The sequence below is a fragment of the Pithys albifrons genome, chromosome 3, assembly GCF_047495875.1.
Source record: "Pithys albifrons albifrons isolate INPA30051 chromosome 3, PitAlb_v1, whole genome shotgun sequence".
Classification (NCBI taxonomy): Eukaryota; Metazoa; Chordata; class Aves; order Passeriformes; family Thamnophilidae; genus Pithys; species Pithys albifrons.
The window spans coordinates 9241789-9256638 of NC_092460.1; the positions used below are offsets into that span (position 1 = coordinate 9241789).

The 14850-nt window shown below is 41.3% G+C and overlaps 1 protein-coding gene across 3 annotated transcripts in view; it reads left to right on the forward strand.

The window, feature by feature from the left end:
• FHIT (fragile histidine triad diadenosine triphosphatase) overlaps positions 1-13341 on the forward strand; it is a 549696-nt gene extending 536355 nt beyond the window's left edge. For all 3 annotated transcript variants that reach the window (XM_071549691.1, XM_071549693.1, XM_071549692.1), the window contains exons 6-7: positions 5318-5421; positions 12987-13341. In XM_071549691.1, coding sequence (XP_071405792.1) covers positions 5318-5419 — 102 coding nt within the window. In that variant the 3' untranslated portion in view covers positions 5420-5421; positions 12987-13341. The remainder of the gene's footprint in view (positions 1-5317; positions 5422-12986) is intronic.
• The last annotated feature ends 1509 nt before the right edge of the window (positions 13342-14850 follow it).

Consider the following 14850-nt stretch of genomic DNA (forward strand, 5'->3'; position numbering starts at 1 on the left):
AACAGAAATATTCAAAGAGCTCTACTGTTTACATGTAATCAAGACTGACAGTCATAGATTATCGGTGGAAGAGCATTTTCTGCTTGAGGTGAAAGAAGAGGATAATTTATCAGGAAGCCCAAGAAGTCAGACATCAGTAATGATCTGCTTGAAGAGGGGCATATCTTAGAAATAGTGCATTTATTTGTACTGCAAGGCAAAAAGATGTTCTAAGTTATAAACAAGAGTCTTAGTGCTTGAAGAATATTGAGCAGATACAGTGTGTAATTTGCTGAGCAACCGCGATTAGAGAATTGACTAATGTGTGTCTCAGTGCTTGTTCAGAATATTAAAAGAAAAAGTTAACATAATAGATATTGTCTAAAAGAGCTGTTCATGCTCTCTCATCCTATTCTCGCCTTATTTGAGCTATGCTGATCTGGTTGCTTACTTTCCTCTGAATGTTTATGATTCTGAGACATTTCTGTAATACAACAAAACGTTTGGGTTCAGAGAATTTGGGGCTTTCTGAGTTACGCAGTAAAATATTGTGTCCATCTGGTGTGATGCTTTTGCGTCACCTTTCTCTTATGAAAACAGGCCAAATACCAGCTGTTATAAATGGTAAGTAGCTTGGAGCTCTACAGAAAAGGTTTTAGAGGTTCACCTTGCCTTGGTGTGCACTGGCCTGGAGCAATGCAAGGCCGTGTGTACGCAGACTCCCCTCTCAGCCTCTGTGCCGGGTCCAGACAACAGAAATGCTGCTTCCTTGCAGGAGTACAGACTGGAAAGCAATGATTTTGCTAGAGTTAACAGATTAAGCTCGTGTCAATATAAAACATCATGGAGATCCATCCCTTGTAGATCAGTACAGTATTCATTGTTTCTGTTCTGGCCAGCTTATAGCTTTTTTTTTATTTCCTTTTTTTTTCTTTTCTGCCTTTGTGTTGGTTTTTTTTTTCAATCATTATAGCTTCCTCATTCTTCTTTCTTTCACTTGGTATAGGAGTTGCAAACCTTAGTCTGTATTTGGCCACCTTTGACCAGCATTACCATAACACTGCTGAAAACAGGTTGTGCTTCCTTTCATTTCTGCTTTGTGTGTGAGGGCAGCTGAGCTTCAGGGGAGACAAGGGGTCTCCTGCTTCCCACCAAAAAGTCCTTGTCAGAAGAGCCAGGTGTGCCCACAAAGTTCTTCAAAAGACCGTGGCAGTGGCCCCAACACCCCATCAATGTCCCTGAAAGACACTGAGCAAAAGCTGTCCCTTTTCCCTTCAGTGTTTATGCACAGAAGTGAATCTTGCAACCTCATCATATGCTATTTTCATTTCACTTGAAATAGCAGCTACTTAGCACAACTCTAAATGCATGTAAACATTTGCTTCGGAAGGGATTCTAAAATGTTCTAGAAGAACTTCTAGATGTGTTCATTGCAAGAAGGGCAATGGCTGTGTTTAGGGTCCTTTGGGGAATCTGCAAGCCTTAACCCAGAGAAGGTAGCCAAAGTGTTTCTGAGATTATGTGAATCTGTCAATCTCCTCTATTCCTCTATTCAGATTGTCCAGGAAAATCTGGGCAAAACCTCTCTCACAGAAAATTATGTAAGGCAAATTATACAGGGCTCTGGATAATGTTCTTTTACTTTCCAGAGTTTGCAGAAGGAAAATTGATCTACAGAAAGTATCACAGACTTCAAGCTAGTCTCTGTTTGGATATATCTGAGTAAGGATGTCAGCTCAAGTTGTCCAGCTGACAGAGATAGAAAACAAGGGAAAATCACTAGTTTTTATGGACAGATATCTGGCAAATAGGGCACTTTTTTCCCCTCTAGTTTCAGCAGAACATCAGAGTGTTTTCTAGGTGCAAGAGAGTGTTGCTTCCCATCTAATCCAAACTTTCAGTAGCAAGTCATATGTTTGCAAAGATTCACGGCTGGGACTTGGATGTGTGTGTGGATACGAACACCCTGCAAGGCACAGAAGTCCCTCAGAAGCAAGTATCAACTTTTATGTTTTGTTTCCCACCTGAATTCTAAATCAGTACAATTTATAACTAAAATATGTATGTTCTTCTTTCCTGAAAGTGTCTTTACAACTTAGCCAAAATACTATGGAGACTCTCTTAGCCTCCCTTCATTAAAACAAACAAAACCAGTTTACATAAAGTAGCTTTTGCTTACTCATAGGAGGAACTGAACCTGGTTGAAAAGTACCTTACATGAGAAACATGGAATAACCAGGTGAGACCAAACCCAGTCATGAGCACAATATCTTGTCACCATTGAGGACCCCTAGCAGATAACAAGAGAAGATTTGAAGGAGAAGGCAGGTGGACAGGTGGGCATCCGTTGCGTTTTTCAGCCTTCAGTGATTCATAACATGTAGAATCCCTGAGCTGGAGTTGGTATAAGCGACCTTTAATTTATGACTTCTGTTTGTTGGTACTGTTGATTTTGAACCTGCATAATGTTTAGCATCCAGAATATCACAGAATCATTGAATGTTAAGCGTTTGAAATGGACCTTAAAGAGTATCCTGTCCCAAACCCTCCTGCCATGGGCAGGGGCATCTCCCACCAGACCAGGTTGCTCAACCTTATCCAACCTGGCTTTGCACACTGACAGGATTGAAACATCCACAACCTCCCAGGGCAACCTGTTTCAGCGTTTCAACATATTCACCATAAAAAAATTCTTTCTAATTTCTAACCTACATTTACCCTGTTTCAGCTTTTACCCATTGCTCCTTGTCCTGTCACTACAGTTCTGACAAAGAATCCCCCTCTGGCTTTCCTGTAGCCCCTTCCGGTACTGGAGGGTGCTGTGAGGTCTCCATACAATCTTCTCTTCTCCAGGCTGAACAGCCTCAGCTTTCTCAGCCTGTCATTGCAGGGGAGGTGTTCCAGTCCTCTTATCAACTTCGTGGCCTTTCTCTGAACTTCTCATCAAGCAAGACTATGCATCATTTAACTATTACACATCTATGTGGCTGGCTAGATTGTTTGGCTTATACTGGAGCTGGAGAATGGTGGTGGCAGAAAAGGGCAGGCAGCCACCAGAGAGGGTTTTCAAAATATCTACAATATTAGTTAGGTAGTATTGCAAACTAAGTGGCACTGGGGTGAAAATTTCTTGTTGCACTTCAGAAATGACTGACATAGTAACAGTTTTGAACACAGAATAGTCCTGGGATCCTGTCTGGGTAGATGTAGCATTTTTATACTGAAATAACATTGATCTGTAAGTCAGTTGAACAATTAATATGTGTGGTAGTATTTTACCATAGTCTGTTGTTCGACATTTTCACTGTGTCCAAAAAATGTGGGTGCACCTTTTCAGCATGAGAAGTGTGTGACGCCTGCACGGAGAGTGCGGCACAGCTGGGCTGAGCCTGGGGAGCCAGGGCTGCTGGAGTAGGCTGGGTCTCCAGGCAAGTTTCAGGATTCATTTCTGCTCCCCATATATCTGTTTTGACCTTAAGTCAAAGATTGATTATTTTTAAAGGTTAGCTGTTATGTAGCAAAAAAAACCCTCACCTTTGCCAACTCTGAGAAGTCACTGTGGTCTGCAACTTCACAGTTTTAATTTAGACAACAACAATGGCCATTTCAGGTTAAGCCTCCTTATTACTATTCACTTCAGTTTCTTTCAACAGGAAGAAGAAAATCACAACCTACAAGTCACATCCCCACTTTACTGGTCTGCTCCTGAAGTCAGCTTTCACCTGGGCTGTGCAGAAAAGGGACAGCAAGGGAGAACAGCAGCCAAATCATGTCACTAAAAGCAATTCTTGCAGGTTAAACAAGGAGACCTTGAGGAACAGGGGCTGCCCTCCCTTGCCTTCTAGCTGTTGCCTGCTGCATCTCCTGCTGGTGCTGGGTCGAAGTAGCAAGACACTGCTTTTCTCAGAAAACAGCTCACACCTCAGTTAGACAATTGATTTACCACCACTCGCCCTGCCCTAGTGCATCCTCTTGTGAAGTGTGAGCATTCACTGTCCATGGAAAGTCCAGGATGATGTATGCTCTTCCTGATATCTCCCTCTCATTCCAGGTCAGCTGTAGTACCCACACACTGCACTGGTGTGTACAGTGGGAGAGAGCAGGCACGTGGACACAAAGGGTGTGTGTTGATAGTGTGTACACTGTTCCAGTTCTTGGCTTTTAAATCTTTCTAATTCTATACAATGAAGATTAGTCCTCTCCTAGTCGAACAGTAATACACTTTAATTTGCCTACAGCTACTGTATTGTATTGGCATGAAAGGAAATTACTTTCTAATGCAGCTTCATCTGCTGAGCAGGGAGAAAGCTGTGATGCAGAATGTAAAACTATGTAGGACTATAGCTGGCAGCAAAATTCAAAGTAGGAGAAACACAGCACAAATAAAAGTATTTGTGAGTTGGAGGTATGCTAACAATCCTAGTTTATTGCTAAACATGCCATAATACTGTTCTGCAGTTTGCTTGGCAGGTTCGTGATTGCTTCATTTTTGTTCTTTCACCATTTTGTCTTCTATACTAAAATTTGTCCTTGAATAAAAAGTGTAAATTCATTACTTCCCAACTTTGTTTGTGACATTAACAAGAAGTCAATATTATAAAGCTCCTAAGAAGCCCTGATGCTGTTAATACAGTCTGTGCTGTGCTCTGTACCTAGAGACACACTGGAAATCTAATACTTAAAGCTGTTAAGCAAATGTTTCTGCTGTCTGTTGTTAATGCAGCGTTCACTTGACAAGTGTCAGGCGTTCTTTGACTGGACATGTGTACAAATAATCACTCAAGTGCCAGTATTTACCATAAATAGAACTCTCTTCTTCGGGAAAGCAGCAAAGCCATCAGCTTCTCCATTCTTCTTGAGTGGCAAAGGAAGAAATTATCATGTCTGGGATAATATCACTTAATACTTACTGCATATGGGTTAGAACTTATTTTTGTGGGCATGTTGGGCAAGTTAGATGCAAAAATTATATGTTTCACATATTTTTTATCTTTTTTTTTTCAACAAATCACCCATTTCATATAATTATGCTTAAAATAGTCAGTTTTTCTACTAAACCAGGGGGTGTCTCACTTTCAGCAAGGGCAAGGAAGAGCTAAAAATTTGTATGCAGAGAGGGAATGTATCTCTTCTGAAAAACTACTCATGTAAACTGCTGGTGGGAAACTCACCACTCTAAACCAGTAACCTTCACCCTCCATCTCTTCCTCACCAGGTCCCTCTGTCCTGCAGACACATGAAATAAGTTAGAATGATTGCATACAAACATGCCCTGAATTTGACATTATAACTGGGAAAAAATATGAACAGATTTTTTTTTCTTCTTTCTCCTTCAAAGTTACAACAACATGACAAAGAGGATTCCCCTGACAAGTGGAGGACAGAAGAAGAAATGGCAGCTGAAGCAGCAATTCTGAAGAAGTATTTTCAGGAAAATTAGAGGTAATGATTTACACATTGGCTTAGTCCTGCAATGCCTAAAACTCTGCTCAAGCCTCCATAGGCTTCTTGAGGACAGAGGGGGAATATATAGAATGGAACAAAGGAAACCAAAGGTCTTAGGTTGTGTTTTTTCAAAAAGGACACAGCACTCCAGTAGTGGCTGAAATAACACACTCCTTCTTGAGAAACTCAGAACCATCCATTTTGTTTCCACACACCAAAAAAAAAAAAAAAAGTATATCTGGAAATCAGAATCATCAGTATTTACTTGAGGAGTGTCTAACCTAACGTGTCCCTGCTCTGTTTTTAGAACAGAAAATAGGCCTGGTACCCCTAGCTAATAACTGGTGTGTCTGGATGTAACCAGATAAGCATATGCACCTATACATACAAAATCCAAGCAGAATCCGTACTATAGAGTGGATAAACAAATCTGTCAAATCTTAAATCATCTGATCAGCTTAACTTTCAAAATTAAGCCTGCTGGAAAGCTGCCTGTTCTGCTATATTTTCCACTGGCCCTAAAATGGAAAAAAAAAAAAAAAAAAAAAAAAGGAGATTTGCAGGAAGAAATATAAAAAACACTTGGCAAACACTAACATTGGTGCTCTAGCAATTGAGGGTTTTTCATTTTGTACCTCGAGTCCCAGAAGCCAGATTCTTCCAGCAGAAATGAACTGGCCCCCGGAGATCAATATGAGTTACACTGGGATGTTCACCGCAGCACGGATGCCAAAAGCTCCCTCTCCCCTGTTCCACTTAGGTTGTTTGCCATCATCCAGCACTCTCATTTCTCTGTCATTTCTGACTGTTTCATATTTTTTCCTCTCAAGAACCAAAATCCCATACATATCCCTCCTCTCTGCCTGTGACTCACTGCTTGCAGCCCAGCTTGAGAATCTTGAGCTAAACTACACATTGTACGTGTGGCCCACTTCTGTGGCAGCTCTCATCTCCTGTACCATTCTGTCATCTCCATTTGGATGACTCTATTTGTAGTTCATCAGACTTCCCTTTCCATTTTTTCTGCATGATGACCATGCTCGTCTCCCCAGCCAAACTAGCTGTGCCAACCCTTCTGTGGACTGGCTTGGAAAAAGCTGTGTAACACATGTAATTCCCATCTGTGAAGGAAATTTGTCCTCAGCAGCTGGGACCCAGGGACCTCTAGGGTTTGGAGCAGCAGGGCTTGGACTACAGAGTCAGGTTTCTGCAGTGGCTGCTGGAGTTGTGATTAGACACCCACTTTTCACCTTCTCAGAAATATGCTTCTCAGAAATGAATTACTCAGCCAGGAAGAGCATATCCTTAGGTAATGCATGTGTAAGCACTCTTCTCTACTAACAGAGGCATTATGAGGTGCTTCATCTATGGCACAGCAACAAATGAACAGTACTTAGGATAAAATGGCACATCCCTATTCCAATATGACATTGCTTCCCATTATTAATTTGGTAGATTTCAGGGGATTGTTATGGGGTTTGGGTTTTTTGTCTGGTCAGAAATGAATTGGAAATGCTTTTTTTTCCTAGAGATACTCAAAGGGGTTGGAATTAAATCCCCACATATCAATAAAATGTTCTTTTTCTCTTCTGATACTAAACACAAAGCTGGATAGATGGTGTAAATTCATTCCTGCAAGCAAATTCATGTGGCTGAGCATCTATTTCCATTCATTATGAAAATAAATCAGCATGTGTCTGCGTGGATGACCTCTTGATAAGTTTCCTGTGATGTTAAGGTCATTACCTTTCCTAGAACAAACTGGTAAATTAAATCTTACTGGCATCATTACCATGAGAGTATTGTGCCTTCTGCAGGCAATCCTTCCACCCCCTGATTCCCAACACAAGGCATTGCTGTCAATCTCTTCTCCCTGACATTGTTTTGCTCCTGAGTTTTAAGGCTCTGAACCTGAGACAAAGGTGTATCTGAGCACCTTCTGCATTTCTCAGCCTTTATCTGCTCTCTTAACCTTGCTTCCAAAGTGATGAAGATTGAAAGCTTTTGGCCAATTAACAAGGTTATATGCATCCTTCTTCAAAGCTATTTTTGTATTTCACCTACAAAGGATTTATTTTGCCATTTATAGGTTTACCTGAATGCCACTTGATTTGAGTTTTTTTCATGCAGCTAAGGGAAAGTCAGAAAGAGCTGAATGTGGGTGTTCTGGATCCAATAAACAGCAATTTTTAAGGCCCCATGCAGTATTATATTTTCTTTTGTTCAAAGTAGCCCAGCTCAGCTAGATTAGCCTGGACAGACTGAGCTGTGTTTCAGAGCTTTTCCAGCTACCCTTACATTTATCACAAGTCTTTCATCACCTGTCACAACTCCTATATGACTTGACTAGGCACAGTAGCACCTTTTACCTGTATTTATAGACTGTCTGATCAGGAAGGACTTGCAGGTGGCTTTTCTTTTTCCTAAGAAATATTTGAATAAGGTAAGAACTCTAGATTCTCTCCCCACTGCATTTGCTGGTGCTGATCCCTCTTGGCTGGTTGACTGGATACACTTGAGTGCTTCTGCATCAGTCCCCAGATGATCCAAAATATCCACCCACTTACTTAAAGAAGTGAACCCATTTAGCCTTGCTAAGTTTACACCCTTGAGAAAATGCTCATCTCTAAATAATTTAATCGTGTATGCAATTGCCTAGAGTGGATGAAACTGAAATCAGTGAGTGAAACTGTGTTTTGCATGTAGTTCTGGTCTTTCACTGTATGTCTCCATGCCACTGTATCCCCACTTCATTAGAAGGACTTGCCTCTTGAACAACCCCAGCATGTGCAAGCTCTGTGGGGCAGCTCACAGAGCTGTGTCTGCAGAGCTAGAGTTCAGAAGAACTTCACATGACTGAAAGAAAGCAAGAGAAGGGGAAAAAAATCTGGGGATAGGATATTTAATATAGAATTGCCCCAGCTGGTCACTCTCTTGCTTAGTAACAGCAAGATTTGACCTCTTTTGACCTCTTTATGAGATATTTCTCATTCAGTATTGGCTCTCGTATGGTCAGCTGAGTTGATAACTGACAGCCCTTCAAGGTGGATCCACAGGGGAAAAGTCCTTACTCAAAGAGCAGGATTTGATGCAGCGTCTTGATTTCGAAACCTATTTTCAGATGTGCCTTTTGAATTTTCTGACTATCTATAGCTGGGTGTTTTGATAGTCTGTTTTCTGCATTTTAAATTGCATATGCCAGCAAAAAGGCTAAAGATTAAAAGAGTTAGTAACCTTCAGACAGTATGTGAAAAATGTTTCTCTTCAAAGGAAGTTTCACTCTTGTGGTGTTGTATCTGAAGAAATAACCAGGCTGCACAAGTTTCAGTAGAAGTTTTTCTATTTTATGCATAACTGAAGTAATACTTTTATGCCATTAGAAAAGTAGTCAGTCTTCAGTACAGTGTCAGAATGTCCCTTTGCATAAAGAGGTTGACAGTGATATTCTGCTTTCTAGTGCTTTTGGAGTTACAAATTTTCTATAGCTTTTAATTGCTTAACCATCTGAATATTTTGTGTCATTCAACATGCCAAATTCATGTAAAAATCTCTCCAAATAATGTGTCCTGCACAGTCTTGCCAGATTTCTGATGTCAGTTCTCTCCCTTGCCCCAGTCTGCCAATGTTTCTGGATAACACAGCCTTTTCAGCTTTTCCAGAGAGTGCAAATTTTAATCTGGTTTTTTCCCCCCACTCATTCTTTGAGAGCACTGATCCTGCCTCCCAGTTGCCTACTCCGCACTAAGATCTCTGCATGTGTGGAAAGACACTGTTCTATTGACTTCAGCAGGGAAATCACCACTGTTAGCAGCAGTTGACCAGAGGGAATTTTAACTGGCAATTTGACTTGCATCTGATTTTGCTCCAGCACCTCTAGAGCATGACAATCCATGCAGCATGCATGAGAGTGACCACCAGAAGAATCCCATCACTTTTCCTACATTTAGGCAAGTATAACAAGATGACTTGCAACACCTTTCATGGCTTGTTTTAAAAAAGCTCTCCTATTATTCCTGGTACTTAAAACTGCATAAAACCACAAAATAATAACTATAGCTTGGAGTAGATCCAAGAGTGGATCAGGGATACATGCTGTGCAGTGAGAGCACGCTCTGTCCCAGAAGATGCTGTACCTGTAGTGTGGACTACAGAGCTCTGGGTGGGCTCCACAGTGACAGCGTAGGCATGGTCAGAGGTATTTTCTGCAACAGATGCTGCCTGTTGGTGAGCAGAGCCACCATGCAGTTGAGAAAAACACATGCGTAGTGTGGTGAAGGGGTGCAGCAATCAGAGACTCCTCAGTAATTTCAGAGCCTCACTTTTTAAACAGTGCAACTTTTTGAGCTTACACTGGAGTTACAGTCAGGGTGGTGCTGGGTCCTGGGGAATTCCCAGAGAGCGTAGTCCAGGCTGTTCATGCCTGCACTCAGGAGCTGTTTGTGTATAATCCAGAATTAAATACACATCCTAGTAATCAGCTATAGATTTCTCTGCACTCCAGACTTAAGTGTTATTAATTATATCGCCTACTCAGAAGCCTCCAAGAAGCATTAATTAGAAAGCAGGCGCTGGTGGTTTGCTTGTTAGTGTGAAACTATTATGACCTGAGAGTGAGGTATAAGCTTCAAAGGAAACATGTTTTATGAAGGTCACCTTCGAAAACATCATAACAATCTGTCAGGAGAAGAGAATGCAGCACTCCAAGTGTTCATTTCAGTGTGACATTATGCTATAAGTAGTTTGAAATAGCAAAGAGAAGATGGATCAGATCATAGGTCTCTGCTTTTTTACCCAAAATTTTCTTTTTTCTGCAGTAAGTACATATAAAGTAATCTCTTTGTCATTTCAATGGGACGCAAGGAAAGTTAGTATCAACAGAAATCCAATGGATAAACATAATCTGGCCCTTGCTGATATTTCTGAAGTGTAAAACATCCAGACCCTCCACCTCTGCAGTAAGGAGAAGGTTTTTACACAGGAATTACATTATTTCTTCAAGGAAAGATGTAAACAGCCAGAAGTGCCACAGCAACTCCATACAGCACTGATACCCAGGCTAGAAGGCTCAGGGCAAAAGACTTTCCCTAATAAATGTGTCGTGCTAATGCACAGCCACCTCAATGTTGAGGTTGATTAATTTTCTGGTTGAATCATATCATTATTTCTTATGAAAACAAAGCTACAAGAGTTAGCCAGAGTTATAAATGAAATGTCTTCCTTTTGTGGGAGACCAGCATAGACATAATGTCCCCCTCACATCTATTCCAGGGGTCTGTTTTGAGGCTGGAAGTAGTACTGTACTGAAAGTTATACACCTCGTTCTCTGGACTTTCATTTCCCTGCAGGTGGCCATTTAATTCAGCTGTCGAGTACATGAATTCCATACAGCACTGTTTGGATCCTGTAATTATAGACACAGTAGAAACGTCAGGGCCAGAGACACAGACAAGATTGTACAGCACAAAGGCAAAGCAAAAAATGTGTTACTGGTAGCACAGGAAGCTGACAGAGAGCCAAATGTTCTCTTAACCTGCACGTCCAGCAGCCTGAATGACTACCTGGGCTGCCTATCAAACACCAAATGTTTTCAGTCTGATCAGTTCTTGATTCATCATTAGGCTTCGTGTGTCACATTGTATGAGAGGAAAATGGGGAAAGCTGAGCATAACCAATGGACGTTGTGTCCCAGGACCTGAGATGAAAGAGTTGAGGTACAGGGCAACACTGAGCTTCAAATAAGGATGATATCAACTGTGGTTAAGTACTCTTATACCCAAACTTCCGCTAAAATATTGTTAATCTCCTGCCCCCAAAGCCACCAAAGGATGCACTTAGTGAGCAGCCAGACCCTCCTTGAAGCAGATTCACAAAACACGTGCCAAGAGATTCACAGGCTGCCATCAAACTGTCAGTCAGGAGTGGCACACAATGGAAACTGTTGCTCCAAATGCCATCGGAATGAGAAACATATGTTTCAGTGAGAAAAGACAATCAAACAAAGGAGTGGGTGGCTGGGGAATTGCAGCCACAGCAGCAGCAAGGATCCAAGCCTCACACACAGCCCTGGGGACAGAGTCTGGGGGCTGTGCCCTCGTCTAACAGTTGGGTAACAGCTTTGTGTTTAATAAGCTGAAATAATTTTCCCAGTATTAAAGCCAGCTCTAAATATGATCTGAGGTGAAGGTACAAAACTGAAGATACCAAGCCAAAAGCCCATTTCATGCTCAATTATTATCAAAGGTTTGTATCGTGGTATCCTATTGCTGTAGCTGCTGCTTAATAGAACTGCCCAGAGAGACATTCTAACCAGCAACTTGAACATGACCTCAGAGCTTGAAAAATGCCTTTGTGTGAGTGTCAGTATCTAGGCTGTGTAGGTGGAAAGGCATTAATAACTCCTCCAGTAAGTAGTTATTTGAGAAAGGAAGGGGGTGATGGATGTTGGAAATGTGCTGGACTGAGCATACTTGAGGATCTATTGTTTGCCAGGATGTGAGTCTCTACACAAAAACACAGGTATTGCAGGGGTAAACCCAAATGCCCTGTTTGTGTCAGCACCTGGGGCTCCTGCAAGCCTCCAGTTAATGCTGCAATAGCCATTGTGCTGTGAGTTTGGGCAGGGATTTCACACACAGCTTTCACAGCTGCCATCAGCTACAGTTGTCAGGCTCTCAGCATTTCTATTTCTCTTCTTTGGGAACACCTTTCAGGTCTGTCGTGGCACCTATTACAGATCTTTTATTAGGACAGACCACCAAGAAAGGCATAAATTGGGAGCATACATGGCAAGAAATGCCCCATTCATTCTCCAGCCTTTAAGATAGGGAGCATCTTCAGGGTGATGGCCCCAAATCACTGGTGGGTAATATGTTGGCATTAGGCAGAGTCTCCCCACAGGATCAGGGTGAATGAGGATATACAAGAGATGATGGTCTTGAAAGAGTATTTGTAGAAGCTTATATAAGAGATCATGAGCCCCAAAGAGTCTTGCATGAGGTTATTATAGCAAAATAGATTTGAAGAGTAAGAAGCTGGATTTGATGATACAAGATGCCCTTTCTAATCCTTTGTTCCTATGTCCAGCGGTCAACAGAGCTGGGACTGTGCTGTCTTACTCAGGGACATCAGAGAGGTCGCCTCACTTCATGTTTGTTTTTTGTAAAATGTTCCTGACCTCCGTCGGAGGTTGCTTTGTGAGTTAGGAATGAAAAGCATGATGGGACAGGCAGGCATTAGTATTATTTGGAAGTGAACTTTATTGTAAAAGCAGATAATAAATCAAACAAATGCTCCTTTTTCTTACTCTGGTAAATAATTTTAAAATAGTTGTGTGTAAGGATTTTCTCCCTTCTTTGCTGCACAGGCTGTAATAGGAGCTGAACTGTGCTGTGTGTGGGTTAACACTGAACATTTCCTTTTGCCTATTGCTGTCAGTGCCTCCTGTTGGAACATACTAATGAGCACTTAAGTTGTTAGTAATAAACAGCCTTACATTTTGTCTTACTAGCAAAGATCAAAGATGCTATTATGTGTAACAGTCTGTTATGTTTGATATTTCTTAGGTAACGGTGTTTGAAAAACATCCCGTGACATAAGAAAGTCCCCAGAAAGAAAGACCTCATTCTCCAGTTCTCAGTGGCCCTGGAGCTGCAGCTCAACAATTTTATTATGTCCTACAAGTATGGGATTCTTCTATGAAAAATTTTATCGGACCTTTGGATATCATCAAGGTTGAATTTCAGCCAAGACAACTAACAGCACTGCTTCAGATATTGCTCTGAGTAGTAATTAATATTTTTCTGAATTGTGTACTTGGGAATGAATCTTTTTAAATTGTCCCTTGGCCTAAATTGAAATAAAGTGCTAGCAAAATGAGGTAGCTACTGCATTTAGGTACATTACAAAGTGTTTACTACATGCGCTCTTTGATTCAGTTATTGTATATGGGCTATTATTTCACAGAAAAATTATATCTTTTAGCAGCATGACAATTCATACAAACCAAGGCTTTGTTACATACTAGCCAAAATAAACTTGGAGAGCTGCTGTTTTGTCAGGTGAGTTCTAGAGCAAGAAATGTAAAGCTTCCTGAGATCTTTCTTTTCTCTGTTCTTTTGATGCATTATGACAAGGCTTCTAGAGCTTAAGGTGACACAAAACACTTCTGTAAAACATTATGTGAAGTTGCTAATGGGATAGTAGTCACATTAGGGTTAGACTGACACGAATGGCTGCTTGCGGCAACAAAAAACATGAGTGGGAGCCACCCACATGGAACAGAACTCTTGGAAAAAAATGCCATGTTTGGAGCCCTGCACAGGAAAAATCCCACTATGGGTTAGTTGTTGATTGCTAACATGTAATAAAGGAAAAGAAGTCAAACTACAGATGGAAGAGAGAAAAAATAAGTCTGCAAGATATGCATGAAAAGAGAATCCTTAATGTTGTCCTGGAATGGCAGGGAAGTGACAACCAAAGCTTTCTGTGTCCTCTGAAATCAAGATGAAAAACAAAATGCTTCCAAGTCTTTCAATACGAGCTGTGATCAGGGAGGGCATAGGGTGCAGACTGTACCTGAGGGCTTGAGGAGGTCAGGGTCACGTCCAAAACAGAGCCCAGTAGTGCTTTGCATGCCTGGCAGCACAGTGTGGTCACACTGCAGAACAAATTAAAGTACTCCACAATAGTCTATCATAGAGGGTTTCAACTGACCCGAGAACTACGAAAATGCACAGTGGATGAACTCTCATAATTTTCCTCAAGTCTCTCTCTCCTATGTACTGCAGAGCAACTCAGTCCATTGGTTTGAAGTTTTTATGCTGGTCAAATATAAACACTAGAGAAAAATCACTGATGTTTGACTCCAGTTTTTACTGTGGTGCTGTTAAAATATTGCTCCTGAAAAGCCAGTTTGATTCAGAGATTTACCATGACCCAGTGTGGCCTCCAGTATCTTCCATTAGCCCATTTAAAAACCTGTACAAATTGTAACACTATTTCTTTTTCTGAACAGAGTAAATGAAAAGTCCATTTTGATGGTGTCTGCACTTTTTAGACCCTGAACAAGGGCTGAATAAACAGGAAATGAAGGTCAGGGAGCAAGAAGAGACAGAGAAGGTAAGGTGAGCAGAATGGTCAAAGATGCTGACAAATGGGCCAACACAAAGGGTGCTCCTTTCACACTTCAGTATTTAAAGTAGCTGTGATTTCATGTGGAAGGAAGACAACAGTTGTGCTGCTGGGGAGTGCTAAAAGAAAAACCTGAGCATCAGTTACATTTCCAAGGTATTTTCAAACTTGATGCTCAATGGCTTCCTATTAAGTATGGAATATTCTGTATTAATTCTGTAGCCTGTGATGAGCGGGCGCTGTGCCAACCATTTTGCATGGGGGCTGCCGAGCAGATGAGTGCTGAGCTCCATGGAA